We start from the raw sequence: 27,912 nt of genomic DNA, 5'->3' as shown, positions 1-27,912 counted from the left end.
ATATGACTTGGCTTCAACAAATCTGTGCTGGCTATTCTTGATTAACACATGCATTTCTAAATGTTCACTAATTTTGTATTGTATTATGGATTTTAAGAGTTTTCCCACATCTGATGTTAGACTAACTGGACTTTAGTTATCTGGTCTATCCTTCTCTCCCTCCTTGAACAAGAACTCATGATAGCTTTATACTACTGACAATGGAGAGAAGTGGAAAATATTAAATCTGCTGCTGGTGCTAGTTGACACACAAGAAGAAAATCTACGTCACTGATTTGTTTATGGTGATAAGAAGTTTACTACAATCAGAGAGACTGGTGGTTTACCTGTTGCCCCTGGAAAGTCCTGGCTGTCCATAGCCACTGGAAGACACCTTCTGCTGAAGAAGCTGTCTATTGGTCAAATGAATTTGAGGCTTTTGTCTCGGCAAAATGGTCTCAATGTGGTTATGGTTTAAATACAGTACCTTCATAATAAGCAAAAGATTAAAACTTCTTTTACTGTAAGTCAGACTTCAGTTTTGTTACTGTATTTATTTACCAAGTCTTTGTTGCTTTCAGTTGGTCTCTAGGAGGTGCACAAGAGAGCCATGGAACTCACTTGGGTAGGGAAGGAAAATGTCTGTGACCTATCTTTCAAGACATGGCAGGACCAATTTTCCTGGCTTTTTTGTCATGGGAACAACAAATTCCCAAGCGCAAAGATCAGAAAAAATGAGTGGAGACCTGTATTATTGGGTTTCTGTCTCTTTTAGGCAACTCTGGGATTTCTAGGGTTTCTCTTGGGAGTACAGAGCTGGGCCTGCGCCTAGAAGCAGACCTCTTGGAACTACGTAAATAAGATGGGAGAGGGAGTTCCCAACTGTCTCATTTTGTTGCTGGATCGTTGGCTGGGTGTTCCTGTACTGGGATGCCCAGATGAATATAGCGCTGGGGCCTGCCTCGGATCCTCCACTGACTGCAGGTTCCACAGGGATCCCGGGGCAAGCCAAAGAATGTAGGAGAATTTTTTTTTTGAAGTTTTAAACCCCCGCCTCCCCAAGGGTATTCAGGCCGAATCTTTACCAGCAGCTTGAAAGTCGAGATCTCTGAGGCTCAATACGCAGCTGCTGGCCTAATAGGCAGCTTGCTTTTCTGTCCATTCCATCAGTGCTGGGCCCTGCCAGAGGGCGGGTCCCCAGGCCATTTTAATTGCCCGCAACAGGAAATTCTGGCGTTCTTAGGACTGAACAGGGTGATAGGAGTAACACACCTTGGGCATTGAGTGAACCCCTTCAATGGAACCAGTAATATTACATTATAAATACATTTATTAATATGATTTAAGGATCGATATTTCATTGCATGGGGTATATAAATACATTTATTAATATGATTTAAGGATCGATATTTCATTGCATGGGGTATCTGAAAATTTGAGCAGTACCTATTTATCATTGAGATACTGCAGCATTATGTTCCGATTTTGAGGGCAAGTTGAGCTATCCAATGTAATACTAGTTGCAGTAAAGATAACTAAATACTTTAGGAGTTGGAAGTAATCCACGTGACTTCTATAAACAAGTGCATATACTCTAACGCTGACAGTGAGGAACAGAAAATGGTTGTGCAGTACTTCTTTAACATCACTATTATGATTTACAATTTGTTACCAAGATTTGGAAAAAAAAACAATGGAAATTATCTGCAGACAGCCATAAAAAAATACTCACTTTGACACGAGGGAGATAGATAAGACCACTGAAAGACGTGAGGTTATTGCGTTCCAAATTAATTCTTTGTAAACGTCCGAATTTCTCTGAAGGTCCAAGATCTACAGACCTGGTAAGAAGTATGAAAAAGAAAATGTATTTACATAGAATTATATAGAAGTTACAACACGGAAACAGGCCGTTCTACCCCACCAGTCCGTGTTGGTGTTCATGCTCCACATGAGCATTTGTCCTAATCCAATGTGCCCACCCTGTTCCTATATCCCTTTATTCCCATTTGCTTCAACCACCTATCTAACCTATTCTTAAGTGTTGACATAGATGCTGCTTCAGTCACTAACTTCAATAGTACATTCCACAGCCTCACAACCCTCTGTGTAAAAAATCTGCACCTGCTCTCTGTCCTAAATCTCTCCACTTCTATATTCTATACTTCTTGCCATAAAAGTCAGTATTCCATTAGCTTTTTTAATAGCCTTATCCACTTGAGGTGCTGCTTTTAAGATCTTATGAACCTGAAGGCCCAAATCCCTCTGCTCTTCCACATGTGGGACCATAAGGGAACAGATAAAGAGCTTGGACCACACAGAACACAAGACAAGTGGTTGCTGTAAGAGTGCTGGAGAGAAGTGGCTATTGTAAAGCAACCTGGATTTGGACACATGCATCTACTGAGCAGATGGGACATTATGAGTACACTTATCATTATTATTACATACAGTATTATATGGTTATCATCAGCGTGTATGAACACAATGATGTTAAAAACCCTACGGTACCTACCATATGGTTGAGAGAGGCTTGTTAGTTACTTCAGAAATATAAACAAATTATTACTGGAAAGGAAATCATATTCTTTGAAAATGCACATTTCCATGAACTTGGATGAAAAATAGTAATTTCTCCTGTTTCACAAAAAGAGAGGAAAACATAGCCCTCAAAAAGGATACACGAGCAAGTTCATACGAGTATTTGAGTAAGAACAGAAGGAGGTTGGGTGAAGTGTGGCGTAGTGACTGTAGGAGAGTGAAGGGAAGCGGGGGAGGAAAGGTTTGTGAGTAGTGGGGCTATAGGTAGTGCGGAGCTGAGGAAAGAGTAATGTTAGATCTGAGGTAGGACTTTAGCAAACCTGGTGAGATCATTGAATTTCTTGCAGCATTGCAGCCATGTCCTGGGTGCAATGCTCCTGGCATTGACCCTCTCTGCCACTTACTGCCACTGCTGATTGGCCACCTGTCTGGAGACTCTTCGGCCCTGCACATCACTCCTTCTATGGACCACCTCCAACAGGACCCCCAGTGCAACAACTAAGAATTTGGGACCTTTACAGCAGCTGTTTCAGTCACAGCAGCTGTTTCAGGCATGTCTGAAATGTCCATGGCAGTTTCTAGTGTTGTGCACCTTCCCTTTAAGAGGTGCAGGCTGCCTTTAAATAGCGTCATAGGCACGTCATTTTCAGGCCCCGATTAGGTGAGTTACCAATGAACAGCGCAAGTGGCATTGGCAGCTCAATGTTAATAAGGCACAGGGACCAATTTCTCTACTTAACGGCGCCCACATGTTCAGGCACGGGCTGCATGCACAGTGCTGATTAAGTGCCCAAAAATGGGCGCGGATCAATTTCTACCCCACAATATCTGATGTAGCATTGCCTAGGGGTGAACTGGAACACTTATTATTACAATAGTTTAATGAATTGACGTGGTCTCCTAGTCCTTTGATAGTGGGGAAAAACACCATCAGATCATGATTTAAGGTATAACTTGGTCAAAATCAGCAGATTTCACTTGGTTACATAATTTCTAACTTATATCTCCTTAAATAAAAAAATGTAATACGTTGCTAACTCTCTTGATAATACTTGACCTGGAGCAGCATCTGTTAAACTTATACATGAGGTTTCATCTATCACTAGAGTCTCTATACACCACCTCCACAAAGGCTGTAGTACAATGGTACAAGAAGAGCTGATGAGATGGCAGTATGCTGCCTGGAATAAAACTCTCGTAGCCTTTCAAGTTGAAATCTTAGGAATTCTCAACCCCAGAGGGCTGTGGATGCTCAGTCGTTGAGTATACTCAAGACTGAGATCGATGGATATTTGGACACGAAGGGAATCGAGGGATATGGGGATAGGGCAGGAAAGTGGAGTTGAGGTAGAAGATCAGCCATGATCTTATTGAATGGTGGAGCAGGCTTGAGGGGTCATATAGCCTACTCCTGTTTCTATTTCTTATGTTCTTAAAACTGTGATACAGCAAACAACAAGGTACCTTCCATCGTTGAACCAAGTTTATCAAATTAACACAACGATCTTCTGAACTCCATTCAGATGTGAGATAGTTGTCCATTTGCATGTTCTCCGCAGCACTCTATCTCGATTTTAGAACAACATAAACAGTCTGTGGTTTCTATTTACTTTCCAATTAAAACATCTTTGATGTGACATTCTGCAACAACGTGTTTCTTTTCCAGGATGGGGAAAACAAATTTAAAATTGCCAACCACATTTCATAAATAGACAATAAAATATATACACTTTATATGATTTAAACTGTGGCAAAACTCCCATTCATCACAGCACTCTTGGGCTGGTACAGTTGAGAAAGTTCAAAACTTGATGTATGCAACGACTTGAAAGATTACAACTATGGTATAAATATATAATTGTCCTACCGCAAGAAGGATTTCAGCAAATCAAAGAATTCTATTTTGACTCAATGCTTCATTATTAGCACTAATATCATTATACATTACCTGATCGCAGATTCAGGCATATCCAACTTTAAGAGCTCTGAAAAGTTTGAATGTCCCAATCTCTCTGTAACCATGTCAGAGGTGAGTCTACCACCAAACACATCTTTTGCATTTTCACATTCTGCTGGTTCCTGCATAGAAATACAAAGCTTCAGATAATGCTTTTATAGGGCCTTAACTGTACTCAGACACGAATAAGATTTCAAATATAAGTTGCTGGAAATAACTTATTTGTTAATTTATAAATATATACAACTAATTTAGTACATAGTGGCCTAGAAATACACGGGCACGGGGGGACAGGGTGCGCACTGCCTGTTAGTGTTGGTCCAGGCTGCACATATTCATATTGCCTGCTAATTTCATGAGTCGGGTGTGCAGCCAGCGTTACCCAGGCTACTTATTGGCTAAACGCCCATTTGGGGACCAGATATCAGGCCTCTCTGACACCACTTAAATGCAGCCAGCACCTTTTAAAGCGGAGGTGCACTCTGGCTGCAAACAACAAGGAAACACTTGGAGGGCCAGATATTATTGCAACAAGTACTGAGAGGGCACCATGCTTCCCGATGCTGCCTTGAAGGCCCTGGTGCAGTCAGTGGACAGGAAGAGGGAGGGAAGAAAGCCCTCCAGGCAACAACTCCACCACCAGTGCAAAGACGGTCGCTGAGCAGGTCAATACCAGGTGTTTACCTCCAAAGCTATGGATGTAATGCTGAAAGAAGTTCAATGACCTCACCAGAGTTCTCAAGGTATGAATACTGCTCTCTTATGTTCTGCTCACACCTCCACTGCTTCCAGCTTCACAACACTCCCATCCCCCGCTTCTGTCCGGAAGGGATAACCCTTGTCGCGCAGTAGCCAGCCTGTAACTTGTACAGTCTGGTTGGATCAAAGGCAGCATAGAGGACTGGCGCAGGATGAAAGAGTCATGATTGCTGTCAGGATGCCAGGCACAAGTCTGCATGATGCCTGCCTGTGGTCACAAACCAGCTGTACGTTGAGGGAGTGGAATTCCTTTCTATTCATAATGATGCCAGGCTGGTGCTGGGAAACACCATAGGCAATGTGGGTGCAGCCTATTGTACCATGCACCCTGGAGAAACCTGACAAGCAGCTGAAGCCAATGGCTCTCTCGTTCTGCTTCACACTGACCATGGGGAACAAGGTGCAGGTATTCCTCCTGGTGTAGAGGCTCGATAAACTCCCTGATATAGCGAACTGTGATATGTCGCTGATGTTACCCGTTGTGGCCTGGAAGGAGCCCATGGCATAAAAGTTAAGGGCCATGGTGATCTTGATAGCCACAGGCAGTGATGTCCTTGTCCTGGTGCGATGCTCGTGATGTGGCGGCAGGTGAAATAGCTCAGTGACAGTCTCCTTTGTGATGCAAAGGCACCTCATACATTATTCTTCAGTGAAGTTCATGTAGGAGAAGCACTCCCTGAATACCTGCTGTGGATATGGCCTCCTGCGCAGTGCCCTCCTCCTCCTCCTCCTCCTCCCTCTTGGCAGCTGCTCCTCCTGTGTGCCTGCCTACTCCCCCTCTTTCTTCAGTCCCGAAGTCAGCCCTTCCAAACCACCCATGACTATAGTCAAACTTTTTATAAGGCAGCCAACAACAGTGCAACACCTGCAAAATCTTCTTCTCAGCAGTCAAACTGAACTTTTCAGAGTCAGAAATCACTCCAAAAAACACCCAGAAGTTAACCAGTAGCCTGAAATAACAAATCAGCAACTAACCTGCAAGTACTGCATTATCCCTTTAAATAGCACTAGTGAAGGGTCCTACCCGCCTATTAGCGCCACAAGTTGCTGGGCGAGTTTAGCGTGGTAAGTCAGGCACTGGGGCATACCAAAATCAGAAATTAGGGTCCTCCAAGAAACGCAGGATTCCAATTTGAACATGTTATTCATTACTTTACATAGCTCTAGTATGCGCTCTTGACATAGAACCATAGAAAAGATACAGCACAGAAGGGGGCCATTCGGCCCATCATGTCCGCGCCAGCTCGAAGAACAACCAGGCGCCCATTCTAATCCCACCTTCCAGCACTCGGTCCGTAGCCCTGCAGCTTACAGCACTTTAGGTGCAGGTCCAGGCACTTTTTAAAATAGTTGAGGTGCCTCTACCACCAATTCGGGCAGCGAATTCCATACACCCACCATCCTCTGGGTAAAAAAGTTTTTCCTCATGTCCCCTCTAATCCTTCTGCCAATCAGATTAAATCTATGTCCTCGAGTTCTTGAACTCTCTGCTAGGAGAAACGGGTACTTCCTGTCTACTCTATCTGGGCCCCTCATAATTTTGTACACCTCAATCAAGTCTCCCCTCAGCCTCCTCTGTCCAAGGAAAACAACCCCAGCCTATCCAATCTCTCCTCGTAGCTGCAATTTTCAAACCCTGGCAACATTCTTGTAAATCTTCTCTGCACTCTCTCCAGACCAATTACGTCCTTCCTGTAATGTGGTGACCAGAACTGCGCACAATACTCCAGCTGTGGCCTTACCAGCATTTTATACAGTTCCATTATTACATCCCTGCTTTTGTATTCTATACCTCGGCTAATAACGGAGAGCATTCCGTATGCCTTCTTCACAACCTTATCTACCTGTATTGCCACCTTCAGGGACCCGTGCACATGCACTCCAAGGTCTCTCACTTCCTTTACCCCTCTCAATTTATTCCTGTTTACTGCGTATTCCCTTTTACTATTTGCCCTCCCTAAGAGCATTACCTCACACTTGTCTGGGTTGAACTCCATTTGCCACTTTTCCGCCCACTCCACCAACCCATTGATATCTTCTTGGAGTCTACAGCTATCTTCTTCACTATCAACTACATGGCCAATTTTTGTGTCGTCTGCAAATTTGCCAATCATGCCCCCTACATTCAAGTCCAAATCATTAATATATACCACAAACAGCAAGGGATCCAACACTGAGGCACACCACTGGATATGGATTTCCATTCGTAAAGACATCCATCGACTCTTACCCTTTGTTTCCTTTTACTGAGCCCTGTGGCACACCACTGGATACGGATTTCCATTCATAAAGACATCCATCGACTTTTACCCTTTGTTTCCTGTTACTGAGCCAATTTTGGATCCAATTCGCCACATTTCCCTGTATCCCATGGGCTTTTACCTTTCTGACCAGTCTGCCATGTGGGACCTTGTCAAATGCCTTACTAAAATCCATGTAGACAACATCCACTGCACTACCCTCGTCAATCCTCCTTGTCACTTCCTCAAAGAATTCAATCAGATTTGTAAGGCATGACCTTCCCTGAACAAATCCATGCTGACTATCCCTGATTAAACCAGGCCTTTCCAAGTGACAGTTTATCCTATCTCTCAGTATTGATTCTAATAGTTTGCCCACCACCGAGGTAAGACTGACCGGCCTATAATTGTTCGGCCTTTCCCTCGTACCCTTTTTAAACAATGGTACTAAGTTTGCAGTCTTCCAGTCCTCTGGTACCTCCCCTGTATCTAGTGAGGATTGGTAAATGATCCTCAGAGCATCCGCTATTTCCTCCCTGGCTTCCTTCAATAGCCTAGGAAACAATCCATCCGGCCCTGGTGACATATCAACTTTCAAGGATTCCAGTCCCTCTAATACTTCCTCTCTAGTTATGTTTACCTTATCCAATATTTCACACCTCTCCTCTTTAACTACTACGTCCGGATCATCCCTATCCTTTGTGAATATGGAGACAAAATATTCATTTGAACATCTTACGGAGAAGCCCGATCCAATATGACCAATGATACAATTCATTTCATGTCCAGACTCCTATGGGACTATGACTGTCAGGTTCAGACTAGTAAAAAAAGTCAGAATAGGACTAGGCTAACAGCCAATTCACGGAGATTTAAGTGGCAGGAAACAATAATCAAATGGCAATATAGCAGGAAGATTATAACACTACTATGTACAAAATAGCTCAGTCTCTCCTGAAAGGATTCAATGTTGAGGTGATTGCACAATAATCATAGTATTTATAATGGGAAAATTATGACAACTGAAATGTGCATAACAATATAAAGAAAAAACAACTTGCTTTTATGTAGTGCCTTATCATGTCCTTAGGATGACCCAAAACACCTTACATCCAATGAATTATTTTCAAAGTTTTTTTTTATTCGTTCATGGGATGTGGGCGTTGCTGGCGAGGCTGGCATTTATTGCCCATCCCGAATTGTCCTTGAGAAGGTGGTGGTGAGCCGCCTTCTTGAACCGCTGCAGTCCGTGTGGTGACGGTTCTCCCACAGTGCTGTTCGGAAGGGTGTTCCAGGATTTTGACCCAGCGACGATGAAGGAACGGCGATATATTTCCAAGTTGGGATGGTGTGTGACTTGGAGGGGAACGTGCAGGTGGGGTTGTTCCCATGTGCCTGCTGTTCTTGTCCTTCTAGGTGGTAGAGGTCGCGGGTTTGGGAGGAGCTGTCGAAGAAGCCTTGGCAAGTTGCTGCATTGCATCCTGTGGATGATACACACTGCAGCCACAGTGCGCCGGTGGTGAAGGGAGTGAATGTTTAGGGTGGTGGATGGGGTGCCAATCAAGCGGGCTGCTTTATCTTGGATGGTGTCGAGCTTCTTGAGTGTTGTTGGAGCTGCACTCATCCAAGCAAGTGGAGAGTATTCCATCACACTCCTGACTTGTGCCTTGTAGATGGTGGAAAGGCTCTGGGGAGTCAGGAGGTGAGTCACTCGCCGCAGAATACCCAGCCTCTGACCTGCTCTCGTAGCCACAGTATTTATATGGCTGGTCCAGTTAAGTTTCTGGTCAATGGTGACCCCCAGGATGTTGATGGTGGGGGATTTGGCGATGGTAATGCCGTTGAATGTCAAGGGGAGGTGGTTAGACTCTCTCTTGTTGGAGATGGTCATTGCCTGGCACTTATCTGGCGCTAAAGTTACTTGCCACTTATGAGCCCAAGCCTGGATGTTGTCCAGGTCTTGCTGCATGCGGGCTCGGACTGCTTCATTATTTGAGAGGTTGCGAATGGAACTGAACACTGTGCAATCATCAGCGAACATCCCCATTTCTGACCTTATGATGGAGGGAAGGTCATTGATGAAGCAGCTGAAGATGGTTGGGCCTAGGACACTGCCCTGAGGAACTCCTGCAACAATGTCCTGGGGCTGCGATGATTGGCCTCCAACAACCACTACCATCTTCCTTTGTGCTAGGTATGACTCCAGCCACTGGAGAGTTTTCCCCCTGATTCTCATTGACTTCAATTTGACTAGGGCTCCTTGGTGCCACACTCGGTCAAATGCTGCCTTGATGTCAAGGGCAGTCACTCTCACCTCACCTCAGGAATTCAGCTCTTTTGTCCATGTTTGGACCAAGGCTGTAATGAGGTCTGGAGCCGAGTGGTCCTGGCGGAACCCAAACTGAGCATCGGTGAGCAGGTTATTGGTGAGTAAGTGCCGCTTGATAGCACTGTCGACGATACCTTCCATAACTTTGCTGATGATTGAGAGTAGACTGATGGGGCGGTAATTGGCTGGATTGGATTTGTCCTGCTTTTTGTGTCCAGGACATACCTGGGCAATTTTCCACATTGTCGGGTAGATGCCAGTGTTGTAGCTGTACTGGAACAGTTTGGCTAGAGGCGCAGCTAGTTCTGGAGCACAAGTCTTCAGCAGTACAGCTGGGATGTTGTTGGGGCCCATAGCCTTTGCTGTATCCAGTGCACTCAGCCATTTCTTGATATCACGTGGAGTGAATCGAATTGGCTGAAGACTGGCTTCTCTGATGGTGGGGATATCGGGAGGAGGCCGAGATGGATCATCCACTCGGCACCTCTGGCTGAAGATGGTTGCAGTCATTGTTAAGATGCTGCCAATTTGGGCACAGGAAGCTCCCACAAAAAACAAACAAAATAAATAACCAGTTAATCTCTTATTGTTATTGGCTAAGTGAGTGTCTTGGCCAACATCCCTCTAACAATTCCCTGACCTTTGACATTCACCTGAAAAGGCAGATGGGGCCTCTGTTTAACATCTCATCCAAAAGTCAGTACATCGGAGAATAAGTCCCGCCTGCCACTTTGGCACTGCCATGACCCTGTCCCAAATCCAAAGGATGAGGTCATTTCAATGAGGGGTGATGCCCACCTAGTGTGCCCATTGGAGTTTCAAAGTGGCACCTTCAGAGCTGCTCTCAGAGAGGAAACCGTAGCCTGGTCAGACCAAAGAAAACAGGTAGATTTATGGGATTATTTATTGATCCAAAACTGACAGACCAGCAATGCAACTATTGTTGGTCTCTCTGGGATCAGTTGACATTTGCGATGGTCACTGTGGGTCCCACGTTCGGCCCAACCTTACTCTCAGGAGATGTGAGTAGCATTGGTCTTATCAGAGCTGCATCTTTCAGGAATCCCGGGAATGCTCCCAGACACAATCCTAAACTGCTGTTAGGACACTAGGGAAGGGGTGGGGAGGGGGAAGGGTAGGCAGAAGAAGCTCCCAACCCTCTGGATCAAAATTTTGTGTGGCTCAGTGAATGGGACAGAAACCTGGTGGTTACGATTTCTACCCCAAATTCCGACGCCTTCACTGACTAAATACTGGAATGTCTACCCTGACGTCTTTAACTTTTAAATTTTGCATTTCTACAATTTAAAAAAAATGTTCTCTTCATGTTTGATCCAGTAACTTTTTTTCCATTTAGCTCCCAAAACATTTCATAGGAACTCAGATTAGAGTGTTTTCCTTCAGGTACTGAGTTTGCTTCTGTGTGTCTTTGTTTTTATTTGAGGGAAAAAAAACCTTTGCCATTATGGAGAAATCAAGTATTTTTCAAACTTATTGAACTAGCATATCACTAAAAAGGAAACAAGAATTGAATTTCCACATTTTACAAGCTATGTGACTGTTTTTTTCATCTCCCGTCGTTTCTTGAAGGCTCCTTGGTGTGGTACATTTCCATGGGTGCTGTTTGCCCCTCCAGTACCTCATGAATATTCATGTTCTAGCCTTGACAATAAATGTCAGTAGACGACATGACCACAGGACACAATAGCCACATCCAATCCTGTCCTCATCCAATGAGATTAGGTAACTCAATTCAGACTGGGGATCAAAATCTGGGACCTTCTTAATCTGCAGGGCTCAGCTGCTCGGTAGCTAAACTTGTTGGACGATCAGGGCAGACATCTGTGTCAGTGTTATGAAGTACTTTTAACTTGCACTATAATAATACAGAAAACATTTTTATGGCAAGTGAGCACAGACTGACCACTACATTTCCATCAAAGGCCCTCAATGCAGGCAGGTGATAGATGATGAAGAGACGGTAATGCTCCTGTTTACTGATCAATGGGTTTCCATACAAGTCCAATATGATAAGGTTCTCCATTCCCTAAAAACATAAAATTCATTAAAGAAATCAAAGTGTGTCGCAATTTAAAAGATCTGAAATGGTCTTCTACAAATACGTAATGTTGTTACATTATGGAATGCCCTACAAGAAACAATGGTCAAAGCAGAATCCATAATAGTTTTTAAAAGTGCATAAATCATAGCATCTTACAGCACTGAAGGAAGCCATTTGGCCCATTGTGCCTGTGCCAGCTCTTTTAAAGAGTTATCCAATTAGTCCCACTCCCCTGCTTTTTCCCCATAGCCTTGCAATTTTTTCCCCTTCAAGTATTTATCCAACTCCCTTGTGAAAGTTACTATTAAATCTGCTTCCAGCACCCTTTCAGGCAGTGCATTCCAGATCATAATAACTCGCTGCATAAAAAAAATTCTCCTCATTTCACCTCTGGTTCTTCTGCCAATTACCTTCAATCTGTGTCCTCTGGTTACCCACCCTTCTGCCACTGGAAACAGTCTCTCCTTATTTACTCTATCAAGATCCTTCATGATTTTGAATGCCTCTATTAAATCTCCCCTTAACTTTCTCTGCTCTAAGGAGAACAACCCAAGCTTTTCCAGTCTCTCCAAATAACTGAAGTCCCTCACCCCTGGTACCATTCTAGTAAATCTCCTCTGCACCCACTCCAAGGCCTTGACATCCTTCCTAAAGTGTGGTGCCCAGAATTGAATACAATACACCAGCTGAGGTCTAACCAGTGTTTTATAAAGGTTTAGCATAACGTCCTTGCTTTTGTACTTCAGGGGGATGATTTTAACCCCCAAGAATGGGTGGGTTGGGGGCAAGTGGGAGTTGAAAATAGTTGTTTTTTGGGTCACGACCGCAACTCGGCTTCATTTCCGGGTTTAACGTAGGCGCGTAAAAGTACAGGCTTCCCACTATGAATGCAAAGTCCGAACATTTTGCAGTTGCGACCCAAAAAAACAACTATTTTCAACTCCAACCCGCCCCCAACCCACCCATTCTTGGGGGTTAAAATCACTCCCTAGGCCTCTTTTTATAAAGCTCAGGATCCCATATGTTTTTTAACAGCCTTCTCAACTTGTCCAGCCACCTTCAAAAATTTCTGTATTTAAACCCCCAGGTCTCTCTGTTCTTGCACCCACTTTAAAATTTTACCATTTAGTTTTTATTGCCTTTCCTCATTCTTCCTTCCAAAATGCATCACTTCACACTATTTGAAAGAAAATTTTAAAAGATTAACGAAAAAGGCTGGGTAATGGGGCTGAGTAGATCATTGTTTCAGAGAATGCAGGTGCAGTGGGTCAAATGGCCATCTTCTATGCTGTAAATTGTCTATTAAAGTAAAAATCATATTTACCTTTAAATGGTAGATTTCACAATTGTTATGTATGAGGTTGTTTCCCAAAAAGAGTTCAATTAGGGTGTAGATTTTCTGCAAACTGCGTAGTGAACAAATTTTGTTGCTTTCTAGTGACAGATAGTGGAGATGCGTTAACTTATCTAGACCAGAGTCTTCCAAATTTTTCAACTGATTATTACCAAGATTCAGTCGAGTCAACTTGGTCAGCTTTGAAATCCCTATTAAAAATTTAAAAATTAAAAATTAAATAAAAAATCTGGCAGAGGCCAAGAAAGAAAGAACTTGCATTTATACAGCACCTTTCAAATTCCCAGGATGTCCCAAAGCACTTCACAGCCAATGAATTACTTTTGAAATATAGTCATTGTTATGTAGGCAAATGCGGTAGCCAATTCGCACATAGCAAGGTCCCATAAACAGCCATCAAATAAATGACCAAATAATCTGTTTTGGTGATGTTGACTGAGGAATAATTGTTGGCCAGGATACCAGGAGAACTCTCCTTCTCTTCAAATAGTGACACCTGTGCAAGCTGTAGGTTCAATGTCTCATCCAAAAGACAGCACCTCCAACAATCCAGTACTCCCTCAGTGCTGCACTAAAGGGTCAGTCTAGATTATGTGCTCATGTTCTGGATGGGATTTTGAACCCATGACCTTCTAACTCAGAGACAAGAGTGCTACCTCTAAGCCAATGAAGATAACAATTGACAATTAAGGTTACAATCTTTATGGAGCCTATTCACAAAGGTTTCATAAATGCAAAAGCAGTTTTTCATGTTTTGTTTAAAGATTTATTTGTAGATGTGTGGTATTCAGTAAATGTACAACTAAACTGGCTGCAGAGACTTACAGTGTCACACTTAACATTCATTGTGATTTTTTGTACCAGCACATTGATACCGAAAAGGAACCTTAAACAAAATTCTAGATAAGTAAAATGGCATTTGAAGTGCAACTGAATTAGACTTTTCTTGCCTCAGTAAATTACCTGAAACCATACTGCATATTTCATTTGAGATAATTTGACCGTTTCATACTTGAGGTAAAAAGGGAAAAAAATGGGCAATTATACTGTCCAAAGGGGACGTTATTACACAAATTCTGTCCAGAATGACACATACCTTGGTGTGGGGATACACAGGTCATTAAAGGTAACAGTACAACTCAATAAAGTCATCAAAACGGCAAATGGAATCATTAGTTTTATATCAGGTGCATAGTATACAAAAACAAGAAAATAATGTTGAACTTAACAAGACCGTAGTTAGGCCACAGTTGGAGTTTTGGGTACCTGATTATAGGAAGGATATAAAAGGTGTAGCTTCACTAGGAATGAAGGGTTACAGTTATGAAGAGAGACAGGAGGAGTTAGGGCTTTTTTCACTGGAGGTGAGAAGGTTAAGAAGTTTTTTTTTTATTCGTTCATGGGATGTGGGCGTCGCTAGCGAGGCTGGCATTTATTGCCCATCCCTAATTGCCCTTGAGAAGGTGGTGGTGAGCCGCCTTCTTGAACCGCTGCAGTCCGTGTGGTGACGGTTCTCCCACTGTGCTGTTAGGAAGGGAGTTCCAGGATTTTGACCCAGCGACGATGAAGGAACGGCGATATATTTCCAAGTTACCTGATTATGAAAGGCTACGATGGGATAAATAGTGAGATTGCTTCCATTGGTTGGTGAGACAGTAATAAGATGACACAAATTTAAGATAACCACAAAAAGAATTAAAGGGGGTTAAAAAAATTCTTTACACACATCGTGGTTAGTTTGTGGAATTCCCAACCTAAAATCATTGTTGATGCATAGTCTACAAGTACTTTTAAAAGGGAATTGGATAGAGTTTTGTTTTATTCATTATTGGGATGTGGATGCGTTGGCAACACCAGCATTTATTGCCCAACTCTAGTTGCCCTGAAAAGATAGTGGTGAGCCGCCTTCTTGAATCACTGCAGTCCATGTGATGAAAGTGCTCCCACAATGCTGCTAGGCAAGGAGTTCCAGGATTTTGACCTACCAACGATGAAGGTACGGCAATATATGTCCAAGTCAGGATGGTCTGTGACTTGGAGGGGAACTTGGAGTTGGTGGTGTTCCCATGCACCTGCTGCCCTTGTCATTCTAGGCGATGGAGGTCATGGGTTTGGGAGGTGCTGCCAAAGAAGCTTTGATGAGTTGCTGCAGTGTGTCCTCTAGATAGTGCACACTGTAGCCACGGTATGTAGGTGGTGGAGGAATATTGAAAGATAAAGAGGAGTGGAATTAGAGTAAATGATGCATGTGGAGAAAACCAATTACTCAGACTTGATGGTCTGAATAGCTTGTTTTTGTGCTATAATACTCTATGATTTTATGATCTATTGGTTCAAGTAGCTAGTGATAAGCTCAGAGTAAATAATAGTGAAGATCTGTGGTTAGGTTATGTCCATCACTCTGCTAGTGCAATTGAACATCACACCACCAGCAGACGGAACAGCCGGTATCCATGTCGCATTGCATGTCTCAGTAGAAAACAGTATTATATCCACTTCTAATTGACAACCTAGCAGCTAGTTTCGGGTTCTCTTAGCTGACTTTGCGTACATGTCTATATGAAAGAGGGGTGATGTTATTCTTGACCTGCAAAAGCACAAGTCTTGACATATTTGGTTACTTGCAAAACCTGTAGCGTTATGGAGCATAGAAGCTGCTAGTTTTATGCTGGAATTGTAAAGTTCTGTTTGCCTAGTGGTAGTATGGTCTAAGAGAGGGAAGGAAACCTAAAATCTGCAAAAATTACATGTGAAAATCCAACTACTACCTTCAAGTTTAGTAATAAAGTTGTCTTCCAGAGAAAGTTCTTCAAGTTTGAGGCAGTGATCCAAGCCTTCAAATCTACGAATGATGTTGTTGTTAAATGAAGCCCAGCGCAAATTCTCTAGCTTCTCTAGATTAGTGAGTCGTGAAAGATTCTGTCCATCTAAATTTAGAGTAGTAATCTGCAAACAAAACTCAGATCAAAATATAAAAGGAAATAGATATGTTATGACTTAGTTACCCTTTTTATCAGAATCTAAACTAACATGTACAGATGCAAAGGGCAATAATTTTATTTCACTCCAAGGTCAAAACACGTGCCATAGGAATGGCGGACAGCTAATGTTATTCCCATATTTAAAAAGGGAGATCGAACAAGTCCAGGGAACTATAGACCAGTTAACTTAACATCAGTGGTAGGAAAGATAATGGAACCTTTACTCAAAGATGTCATAGAAAAATATCTAGAAAACAAAAATATAGGAAAGAATAGTCAACACGGATTACAGAAGGGAACGTCATGCCTGACGAATCTCACTGAATTCTTTGAATAGTAACAGAAAGAGTAGACAAGGGTAATGTAGTAGATGTATTTGGATTTTCAAAAAGTCTTTGAAAAGGTACCGCATTGTAGATTCATGACTAAGGTCAGAGCATGTGGAGTCAGGGGACATGTAGAATGGATAGCAAGTTAACTACAAAACAGAAAATAGAGAGTAGGGGTTAAGGGTAGCTACTTAGACTGGCAAAAGGTGGGAAGTGGTGTTCCACAAGGATGGGTGCTGGAACCACTGTTGTTCACAATTTACATTAATGATTTGGATTTGGGAATTGGAAGTACAATTTCAAATTTGCAGAAGACACCAAATTGGGAGGTGTAAATAATATGAAGGAGGAATGTGTCAAAATGTAAGAGGACGCTAATAAACTTACACGTGTAATTGGCAAATGAATTTCAATATAGATAAGTGTGAAGTGGTGCATTTTGATAGGAAGAATAAGGAGGCCACATACTGCTTGGATAATAAGAGTCTGAATGGGATAGAGGAGCAAAGGGATCCAGGGGTACAGATACACAAATCACTAAAAGTAGGGATGCAGGTTAATAAGGCCATAAAAAAGGCAAACCAAGCACTGGGATTTGTTTCTGGAGGGATAGAATTAAAAAGCAGAGAAGTTATGTTAAACTTGTATTGAACCTCAGTTAGACTACACTTGGAGTACTGTGCACAGTTCTGGTCTCAATACTATAGAAAGGATATAGCGGCATTGGAGAAGGTGCAAAAATTCACAAAGATGATACCAGAACTGAGAGGATATACTTATCAAGCAAGGCTGAACAGGCTGGAGCACTTTTCTCAAGAAAAAAGAAGGCTGAGGGGTGACCTGCTAGAGGTCTTTAAGATAATGAAAGTGTTTGATAGGCTAGATGTAAAGAAAATGTTTCCACTTGTGGGGGAGACCAAAACCAGGGGTCATAAATATAAAATAGTCACTAATAAATCCAAAAGGGAATTCAGGAGAAACTTCTTTACCCAAAAAGTGGTAAAAATGTGGAACGTGCTATCAGAAGGAGTAGTTCAGGCAAATAGCATAGATCCATTTAAGGGGAAGCTATATAAGCACAATGGAGAAAGGAATAGAAGGGTATGCCATTAGGGTTAGATGAAGCAGGGAGAGAGGAGGCTCGTGTGGAGAATAAATGGCAGCATAGATCAGTTCGGCCGATTGGCCTGTTTCTGTGCTGTAGACTCGATGTAACTCGATGTAAAACATCGAGATGCTTTGCAATGAACAGATCATATGAATAAGTGACACACACATGATGGTAATAAGAATTTGGTTTGTATAGATTTCTTGATGAGTGTTAGGGCAGTAGTCCCTTGTTACTCTCTGATAGGACATTATTATCTTGTTAATCTCTGATGTATGTATTAATACTGTAGGTGATATAAGTTATTAGATAATTGCAATGAATTTTATTTACAAATTTGCTATTCATTAAGCTGTTTTAACAACCAACTGATTGAAGCAATACATTTCAATCTAAGTTAAATGGATAGTCTAAATTAAAAGGCCATTATTCTGGAACCAAATCTTACACCAGCAGGGACTTTTTGTAATGATGCATATTTATTTTTTTAAAACACTGTACCCTTAATGAGTGACACTTCAAGCGTTAATACAAACCTTAGATAACCAGGTTATGCCTTGGTCGATAGATGGATTTGGCTTGTTTTTGCTGAACTGAGTGAGGATCTGAGCAGAGGTCAATAAACTGAGGTAACGAGGGTGTTCTTCATCAGTCCGTGAATGGACTAATAAAGAAACCTGGCAGGAAAAGGAAAAGGATTATATCTTAAGTGATGAAAACTAAGTTAAATGTAATAACTCGGATAGACTTGTTATATAGGTTTGTAAATTTCATACGCTTGCCACAGATTCCTTCCCCCTTCCCAGCCACTGTCGCGGGTTGCAACCTCGGCATCCTATTTGATCCCAAGCAGAGCTTCGGACCCTATATCCTCTACATCACAAAAACTGCTCACTTCCACCTCTGTAACATCGTTCGTTTCCCCCCTTACCTCAGTCCATCTGCTGCCAAAGCCTTCATCCATACATTTGTCACCTCCAGACTTGACTATTCCAATGCTCTTCTGCCTGGCCTCCCATCCTCTACCCTCCATAAACCCCAGCTCATCAAAACTCTGCTTCCTGTATTCTAACTTGCACCAAATCCTGCTCACCCATCACTCCTGTGCTCACTATCCTAAACTGGTTCCCAGTCCCCTAACACCTCCAATTTAAAATTCTCATCCTCATGCTCAAATCCTTTCATGGCCTTGCCCCGCTCTATTTCTGTAACCACCTCCAGCCCTATAACCCGCCAAGAACTCGGTGTTCCTCCAACTCTAACCTTTTGTGCATCACCCACTCCCTTCATCCCACCATTGGTGACCATTTCTTCAGCCATCTAGCCCCACAAGCTCTGGAATTCCCTGCCTGAACTGTTGCGACACTCCAACTCTCTCTCCTCCTTTAAGGCCCACCTTAAAACCCACCTTTTTCACTAAGCTTTTATCACCCTTCCTAATATCGCCTTCTTTGTCTCAGTGTCAATTTCTGTCTGATTATGCTTCTGTAAAGCATCCTGGGGCGTTTTTCTATGTTAAAGGCACGATATAAATATAAGTTGCTATAATGCATGACAAACTATCCTGTCACAACGTACAAGTTTAATGTTATAGTGTAACATTAACATGTGTACAATGGTCACAAATGCTTTTTAAGAATTCTATTTAGACTAGTGACAATACAAATGACCAAACAGGACCATTTCACAGGAAAATAGATTTGAATGTATAATTGTATAGTATATGCAAAACAATTCAACATACCAATGCTGCTCAAGTGATCATTATTCAGTGTAATATTGTTAAATACTAAATTTATTCCACAAGCGAGGAAGACATGTCACAAGTGATGAAAAGCTGAATAAATTCTATATTCCAGTTTCACATTGAGTGGTCTGTGTATGTAATAAATATAAGCATATACTGTATTTCATTTTATAAAAAACATTTTTTTCCCCTCCATGGCAACTAATGCAGATAAAATGTAATGTAATAGTTTATTGAGACTGCTTGTCTGACCTTAAGTGAAACATGGCGACAGGGTTAGAGCTAGCACAATCAAAATTGCTATTCTTAAGTCTCTACCAAATTCAGGCAAATGTGACCGCAAGGCAAGTCAGAAATTCAATAGAAATGATAGTAATAAAAAATAATAAAGATAGTCCACAAGTCATTTCTGCCTTCTTGTCCAAACAGGACCATTTCACAGGTGTCATATCCACCTTAAGTCTATGTGTGAAATATCGAATTTTTATTTCGCAAATGGTATTTGGAGTATTAATGTTTTAAGCAGTCTGTCAACAAAAAAAATTTGGCAAAAAAAAAGTCCAATGATATTCAACAAAATAATGGAGGGGCACAGCCCAAACAGGAAAGCCCAATTGATTGAAGACAAATTTGCTCCAATTTTATTATAAGCAGTCAAAAGAAAATCAGAGGAGACATTAGCATCAACACTCGTCATACCTGTGTAAGCCTAGATCTAGCAGTGACACGCAGGGCTGCTGCAGCTTCTTCCTCCGTTACAATGCACCCATTCAAATAAGTGAGAGCCTTTAACTGGCCAATGACGATCGGGCGTAACAATGCAGGCTGTTCAAACATTTGAAGATATCATGGGTAAAAAGAATGATTTGGCCTTCTGGAGTTAATTAAGTTACAGTAAAAATTTTTAAAGTAGAACTATATTGACACATGTATTATTAAAACATACATTGGAATGTGTGACATTGTGCAACTGAATTAATATTTTAATTGGTGAACTGTCATTTTTATGGCTCTTTATCAGATTATAGGTCTCCATGCCAGTTTCCACCAGCCAGAAAAGATGGCCGAATACACAGCATTATCATATTTGTTGGACCACATGCAGAACCTCAGTTTACTCAAATATAAGCTAATTTTGTGCTACTATTTGATGATCATAAGGCAATCTGGATTAGCATTCCTACTGTCTAATTATTCAAATAAAAATACAAATATAACTAATATAGCTTCTGCTCTTCCATGTACTCGAGCTTGGGGACTCAGGAAAAGTGGGGCTTAAACTTGCATCTCTCCGTTCCCACAATGCTATGAATTGGAGCCCTAATGAACCAACCTTCCTTTCAGTAGCACCTTTTGAAAATGGGAATAGATAATGAAGTCAAACAGTGTAAAAAAGATGGGTTCATTACACTCTTAAGCATAGTTCACCACATAGATTCTATTATTTAATGCACCATTCTGGCTTTGAAACTTGTCATGATATTGAACATTCATTATATACTTCATACTACAATGTGATGAGTTGTCATTAAATTATACATGCTTTTGTATCAAAGCGTCTGAGGAAAGGGCATATGTATGAAAAATACCAGCTGTCTATAAATGTTAAACAACGTATGGAACTGATTCAGGACCTCATCGCTCAAGTGTTTTAAATAGTTGGGTCCATGCATTGTTTAAATGTACTCTATAAATAAGATGAAAAGTCTTTTAAGGTGTAACTTAAAATGGTCTGAAATCATATTCTCTTGTTTAAAGTTGTTAATCTTCATGATTTCTACCTCAATTGAGAGTACCTTTTTCCATGGATTGTGACGGAGATCAAGTGTAAGAAGGTCAAATACATGTTTACGAAGGACTCCTATTTCTTCTTTAATAAAAGTTAGCAGATTCCAACTCAGATCCAAATATTTCAGGTTTTCCACTCCTTTGAATCCATCTAATGTGACCAAATGGTTGTGGCTTACATCCAAATATTCTAGGTGTGGCTGCAGATTTTAAAACACTGGATTCAGAATCATAAGAACAAACCGACACAGTGGCTCCTTGACTATAAGAAAGAAACAAGGTCCAGGATTTTTACAATGGAAAAATTGCAATCTGCATTATTACTGGTGCATATTGAGCTTTTGTGCCAGCACCCAGAATAACTATTGGCACTGGGCAGATTGTGCCATCATACATTAAAGGGATGCATAACTTTAAGATGCATAAATATCCCTAATCCTAAAGGCAAAATATTTATGTTTAAAACTTGTTGCCACTGAAGACAATTTTTGCAGATACAAATAAGATTTGGGAGTGGTGGGGTTCTCAGGATCTATACCATAAAATAATATCAGAAAAGAGAAACTAATTATTTTGAAAATAGGCTCCTGCCCTTAAAGAAAGCTAAGTCCAAATGTAAAGCAATTAAGCTGAAAAATAATCGACTTTAATTCAAGTCTGTATTCAGGTACCCAAGTGTGTGTCAGCAGCAAGTTTAAAATATAATTCAAAAATTTTGCTTAGTTAGATCAAAGATTGAGCTAAATCTATTCTTGGCCATCTGCCCAGACCATAATAGGAAATGTTAGATTACTTACTTTTGGCAAACAAGTAGGCCACCTTCCAAAAGGGGAGATTGGAGGACATTATACCTTTTAAGATTGTTCTCTTGTGCTAGCCTTCTGAGTGATGTTATCTCCCTCTTTTGATGAAGGCAGCTGAAGAGACCAAGTTGATATAATGAAAACTTGCACATGAAGCAATATAAAGCTACATGCACTCAGAGATAGAGAGAAAGAAAAGAAACAGTAAGATCGGAGAGAGGTTTATATATTACAATGGACCATATTCAAAGATTTCTACCATATCAAAATAGATAATCTAACATTCTTCCCCATTTGTCCATCCACCACATGCAAATATTTTGTATTTAAATAATTCAATAAATGAAGTGGATAATTGTGTCTTAATGGCAATTTATGTAACAAATTCCTTGTTGTCCTGAGCAAACAGGTATCAATAATTCTCAGTAAAAGCAAGAAACTAACTTTGATCAGAAGTGGATGAATGCTGGGAATTTTCCCTAACACTTGTTTTTGCTAATTGGGATTCAGCAAGACAGCCAATTGTAAACGGGAAAATTTGCATACGGAGTGACTACCACTCAAAGGATTCAGCTGGTAAGCGAGCCACCTTCTCAGCTAATTCAGCAAAGCATCACCATGGGCTTCACAGATCTCATTGGTGCCATCGGTTCTGCTGTCATGCAAATTAAGTGGGCATGATGACCCAGGGCCAACAGCAGGAAAATGGCTGGAGCTAGCAAAGAGGAGGATGCTAGCTCTCTGTAGGTCATGGACTTGCAGACGGGGAATGATTTCTCCTTTGGGTGCGTGGAAGGATCCACAGAGATTGAGAGCAGTAGTCACCTTCACTGCCACTGGCATTGTTGTATCTGCACTGCAGCATAGCTTCTTGTCTGCTTCAAACATACAGCACAATTCTGTCATACCCTCTTGGCTGAACCAGAGCCGCCTGAGTGTTCCTGAGGCACTGGTCCTTCGACATATTAAAGTACAATCGCCTCAGCTGATATATGGAAGGTGGCTGATGGTGCAGTAAATATGCCTGGGGAGCAACCTGACCTCCTGGGCATGCCTCCTCTTCTTCCTCCAGGAACCCCATGCTTGCAATTTCAAAGTAAGATGCAAACAATGCACTAGCCCCTACCAAAGTTTCTGAAAGGCAGACAAACAGAAAGACAACTTGCACAAAAACACTTTCCAAATTACACTGTTCAAACCCGTTGTACTGGGAAGTGCCACTTTCAATGGAAGTCTGTGCTCCCGTTATACTTTCTAAAATGTTGGACAGCCAACTTCAACAGGTGACATTTAAACACAATTTACTTTTTGTGCGCAACACGGAGATACACGCACTACCCTCACCAGCTCATTATCCTGTTTATTTTAATGCAATATTGAAATCAGCATCTTGTCAGGTTACAGCCAGTGTGTTGAGTGCTGTCTTGATGGCGGACCAGAAGTGGTCATTTAGTGCAAGATGAATAGGGAATCAGAGTTGCCAATCTCTGCCATACTTCCAGTTGTCAACACTGACTTTGCACCACCCCTGCTGGTGTAAAGCAACGGAAGATTTTCCCTATTGCCGCCATTACCTTTCAGACACCAGCCAGCACAGCCATTAATGGTTAATTCCATGCTGAAAATATTTATAGCCTGGAAACAAATTTACATATTATTTACTAAAAGCTTATAAATTCTTACCAGGTTTGTAAGGTCATCTAGCTGTACAAGTTCATTGAAGCTGACAAAAAGTTTCTGCAAATTTGTCAGTTTGGAGATACCCTTTAACTTACTCAGACTATTTCCATGTAAATTCAGAATCTGTATAAGGACAAACATGAAAAATAAACAAAACACATGTTCGCGAATTAAATCTAGCAGCAAGAATTCTTACCTATTTTACATTAGGTAGCTGATTTCATGATTGACAGACTCCTATGTTTTCATATTCTACCTTGAACGACAGCACATTTTTTCACATACTCACAAATAGGGAGAGATTTGAACAATTGAAGGATTTTCACTGCAAATTTTGGAAGGTAAATCCATTGGCTATATTACTTTGAACTTATTAACACCCATTTATAAATTGAAAAAACATCTGCAGCCCTTACTTGTAGCACAATATTGAGAGCAACTGGGTTCACATACTAGCAGATTTAAAAAACATGCCAAGAATAATTAAAAATATATTACTAAATTTGTAAAAAAAAAACAACTCTTTTTCTTCATTTCAGCATCCTCCAAATACCGCAAGAGTAAGTCCACATTGTCAAAAGAATGTTGCATCTTTAAGAAGTTGTGACATGATGTTGGGGATTGTCCAGTGATCCTCCCTTTCCAAGCCACAAAAGGGTTCTTGCATGATAAAGTTTTTAGTTCTTTTCCTCATTGTTAGCAGGTCATGCTGGACCAATCTTATTGAATTCTTTGAAGAAGTAACAGAAAGGGTAGACAAGAGTAATGCAGTAGATGTAATATATTTGGATTTTCAAAAGTTCCTTTGATAAGGTACTGCATAGTAGACTCATGACTAAGGTCAAAGCACGTGTAGTCAGGGGCAAGTAGCAGAATGGATAGCAAGCTGGCTACAAGACAGGAGCCATGATGTGGAGATGCCGGTGATGGACTGGGGTGGACAAATGTAAGGAATCTTACAACACCAGGTTATAGTCCAACAGTATTATTTGAAAATCACAAGCTTTCGGAGATTATCTCCTTCGTCAGGTGAGTGAGTGAAAGGTTCTCAAATCACATATCTTATATTAGGCTGGGACACGATCACACCAACGACACCTTTGATTGGTGTAATCGTGTCCCAGCCTAATGTAAGATATGCGATTTGAGAACCTTTCACTCAACTTTCACCTGACGAAGGAGATAATCTCCGAAAGCTTGTGATTTTCAAATAAAACTGTTGGACTATAACCTGGTGTTGTAAGATTCCTTACAAGACAGGAAACAGAGAGTAGGGGTTAAAGGTAGTTACTCAGACTGGCAAAAAGTGGGAAGTGGTGTTCCACAAGGATCGGTGCTAGGACCACTGTTGTTCACCATTTACATAAACGATTTGGACTCGGGAATCAGAAGTACAATTTCAAAATTTGTGGACGACACCAAATTGGGGGGTATAGTTAATACTGGAGGACTGCGACAAAATACAGGAAAACATTAATAAACTTGCAGAATGGGTGTAATTGGCAAATGAATTTCAATATGGATAAGTGTGAGGTGGTACATTTTGGTAGGAAGAATAAGGAAGCCACATACTCCTTGGAAAATAAGAGTCTAAATGGGGTAGAGGAACAGTGGAATCGGGGCGGGGGGGGGGGGGGGTACGGATACACAAATCACTAAAATGGCGAAACAGATTAATAAGGCCATAAAAAAGCAAACAAAGCACTGGGGTTCATTTCTAGAGGGATAGAATTGAAATGCAGAGAAGTTATGTTAAACTTGTATAGAACCTTGGTTAGACCACACTTGGAGTATTGTGAACGTTTCTGGTCTCCATATTATAAAAAGGATGTAGAGATACTGGAGAAGGTGCAAAAAAGATTTACTAGGATGATACCAGAACTGAGAGGTTATACCTATCAGGAAAGATTGAACAGGCTGGGGCTCTTTTTTCTAGAAAAGAGAAGGTTGAGGGGTGACCTGATAGAGGTCTTTAAGATTATGAAAGGGTTTGATAGGGTGAGGGAGACCAGAACTAGAGGCCATAAATATAAGATAGTCACTAATAAATCCAATAGGGAATTAAGGAGAAACTTCTTTATCCAGAGAGTGGTTAGAATGTAGAATTCACTACCACAATGAGTACTTGAGGCAACTAGCATAGATGCATTTAAGGGGAAACTAGATAAACACATGAGGGAGAAAGGTATAGAAGGATATGCTGATAGGGTTAGATGATGTAGGGAGGGAGGAAACTCATGTACAGCATAAACACCGGCATGGACCTGTTGGGCCGAATGGCCTGTTTCTGTGATGTACATTCTATACATACACATCTATTTTTCCTGCAATTCACAGCGCAGCTTGAATTGAAGCAGCTCAGGGAACCGTATGGAGCTTTTGTACCATCATTTTTAACAATGTCAAATAAGTCAGATATGCCCGGGGACCCAAGAGGGAGGTAAATTCTAAAGCCTGGATCTTCTGCTGTTGTACCATAGGGGCGTCTCTCCGACGAGATGGGCCTCCTGCCTAGCACATAGTTGAATCCCTAGCCCAGGCCAATCTTCTGGCCATGGGACTATTTAAATATTGGAGGCAAGCCAGACCGGGAATGGAGCTCCACAAGAAGCATGTCTACCTCAGTGGGCTTAGATTCGAGTGATCCATCTGCATATATTTTGCTCCTGCTGTGACAAAAGTGCGAGTTATTTTTCCATAGTTTATAGGTTTTCATCTGTAATGTATTTCGTAGCTAAAAAATTGGTTCTTCCAAGAAATGGACTACCTTCAAAATAGCTTCTGCAACGCATGCTGGTAGAAAGGCATCTGCAACTACATACTGGCAGATATTGCTTCTATTGTTTTTGCTTTGTAAGGAGTAAGAAATAAAAAGCAGCCAATATAATACTAAGCTGGACAGCCCTGATACAGGCAGCACTGGTCAAAGATCATAAATGAACACCATCAAAAATGGAATATTAAGAACTTATAGGGTCTCAAAAACATTAAGAAACATTAATAATCTATCAAAATAACAAGCAAAAGTAGGCATTATGCAGTTTGCAGGTCAAAACATGGCAACTGTGGTAGTCCTCTTCAAATTCCCAGCCAAGGCTGGGGAATACCATATCAAGGGTCCAACCTAAATCAGTAGAAAGAATGTAAAAAGTCCAACCTTTGCTTGCAACTCTCAATCACCCACCAGTGAAACTCTTCTTCACTCTCCACAAGGCATCGAATTAGAGGATGCAGGAGATTACATGGCTGCAGCGGGGTGGGGTGGGGGGGTGGGCGCGGGCAAGGAAGGGAGAGGAAGTGTTTCGTTTAGACTGGAAAGTACTGCAGTACAAAGGGATCTGGGGGTCCTAGTGCAAGAAAATCAAAAAGTTGGTATGCAGGTGCAGCAGGTGATCAAGAAAGCCAACGGAATGTTGGCTTTTATTGCTAGGGGGATAGAATATAAAAACAAGGAGGTATTGCTGCAGTTATATAAGGTATTAGTGAGACCGCACCTGGAATACTGCATACAGTTTTGGTCTCCATACTTAAGAAAAGACATACTTGCTCTCGAGGCAGTACAAAGAAGGTTCACTCGGTTAATCCCGGGGATGAGGGGGCGGACATATGAGGAGAGGTTGAGTAGATTGGGACTCTACTCATTGGAGTTCAGAAGAATGAGAGGCGATCTTATTGAAACATATAAGATTGTGAAGGGTCTTGATCGGGTGGATGCAGTAAGGATGTTCCCAAAGATGGGTGAAACTAGAACTAGGGGGCATAATCTTAGAATAAGGGGCTGCTCTTTCAAAACTGAGATGAGGAGAAACTTCTTCACTCAGAGGGTGGTAGGTCTGTGGAATTTGCTGCCCCAGGAAGCTGTGGAAGCTACATCATTAGATAAATTTAAAACAGAAATAGACAGTTTCCTAGAAGTAAAGGGAATTAGGGGTTATGGGGAGCGGGCAGGAAATTGGACATGAAGCTGAGTTCGGATCGGTCAATGCCCTGTGGGTGGCGGAGAGGTCCCAGGGGCTATGTGGCCGGGTCCTGCTCCGACTTCTTGTGTTCTTTAGATTTGTGGTTGGGATCAGATCAGCCATGATCTTATTGAATGGCGGAGCAGGCTCGAGGGGCCGATTGGCCTACTCCTGCTCCAATTTCTTATGTTCTTATGTTCTTATGTCATGATGCTCTGGTCATTATGGTGTGGGGCAGGCTTGATGGACCAACTGGTCTTTTCCTGCCCGTCAATTTTGTATACTACCTGTAGTGA

General features: G+C 41.6%; 1 protein-coding gene across 2 annotated transcripts in view; it reads right to left on the bottom strand.

Moving 5' to 3' along the window:
• lrrc9 (leucine rich repeat containing 9) overlaps window positions 1-27,912 on the bottom strand; it is a 171,368-nt gene that overhangs the window by 44,058 nt on the left and 99,398 nt on the right. For both annotated transcript variants that reach the window (XM_067991891.1, XM_067991890.1), the window contains exons 17-26: window positions 23,661-23,780; window positions 21,183-21,374; window positions 20,086-20,211; window positions 18,176-18,316; window positions 15,990-16,167; window positions 13,192-13,412; window positions 11,730-11,852; window positions 4,469-4,599; window positions 1,712-1,820; window positions 327-466 (exon numbers count right to left, since the gene is read on the bottom strand). In XM_067991891.1, coding sequence (XP_067847992.1) covers window positions 327-466; window positions 1,712-1,820; window positions 4,469-4,599; window positions 11,730-11,852; window positions 13,192-13,412; window positions 15,990-16,167; window positions 18,176-18,316; window positions 20,086-20,211; window positions 21,183-21,374; window positions 23,661-23,780 — 1,481 coding nt within the window. The remainder of the gene's footprint in view (window positions 1-326; window positions 467-1,711; window positions 1,821-4,468; window positions 4,600-11,729; window positions 11,853-13,191; window positions 13,413-15,989; window positions 16,168-18,175; window positions 18,317-20,085; window positions 20,212-21,182; window positions 21,375-23,660; window positions 23,781-27,912) is intronic.

This window comes from Heptranchias perlo, chromosome 10 (assembly GCF_035084215.1).
Source record: "Heptranchias perlo isolate sHepPer1 chromosome 10, sHepPer1.hap1, whole genome shotgun sequence".
Classification (NCBI taxonomy): domain Eukaryota; kingdom Metazoa; phylum Chordata; class Chondrichthyes; order Hexanchiformes; family Hexanchidae; genus Heptranchias; species Heptranchias perlo.
The sequence above is the reverse complement of the archived record's forward strand: the minus strand, read 5'-3'. Positions and strand labels throughout refer to the sequence as shown.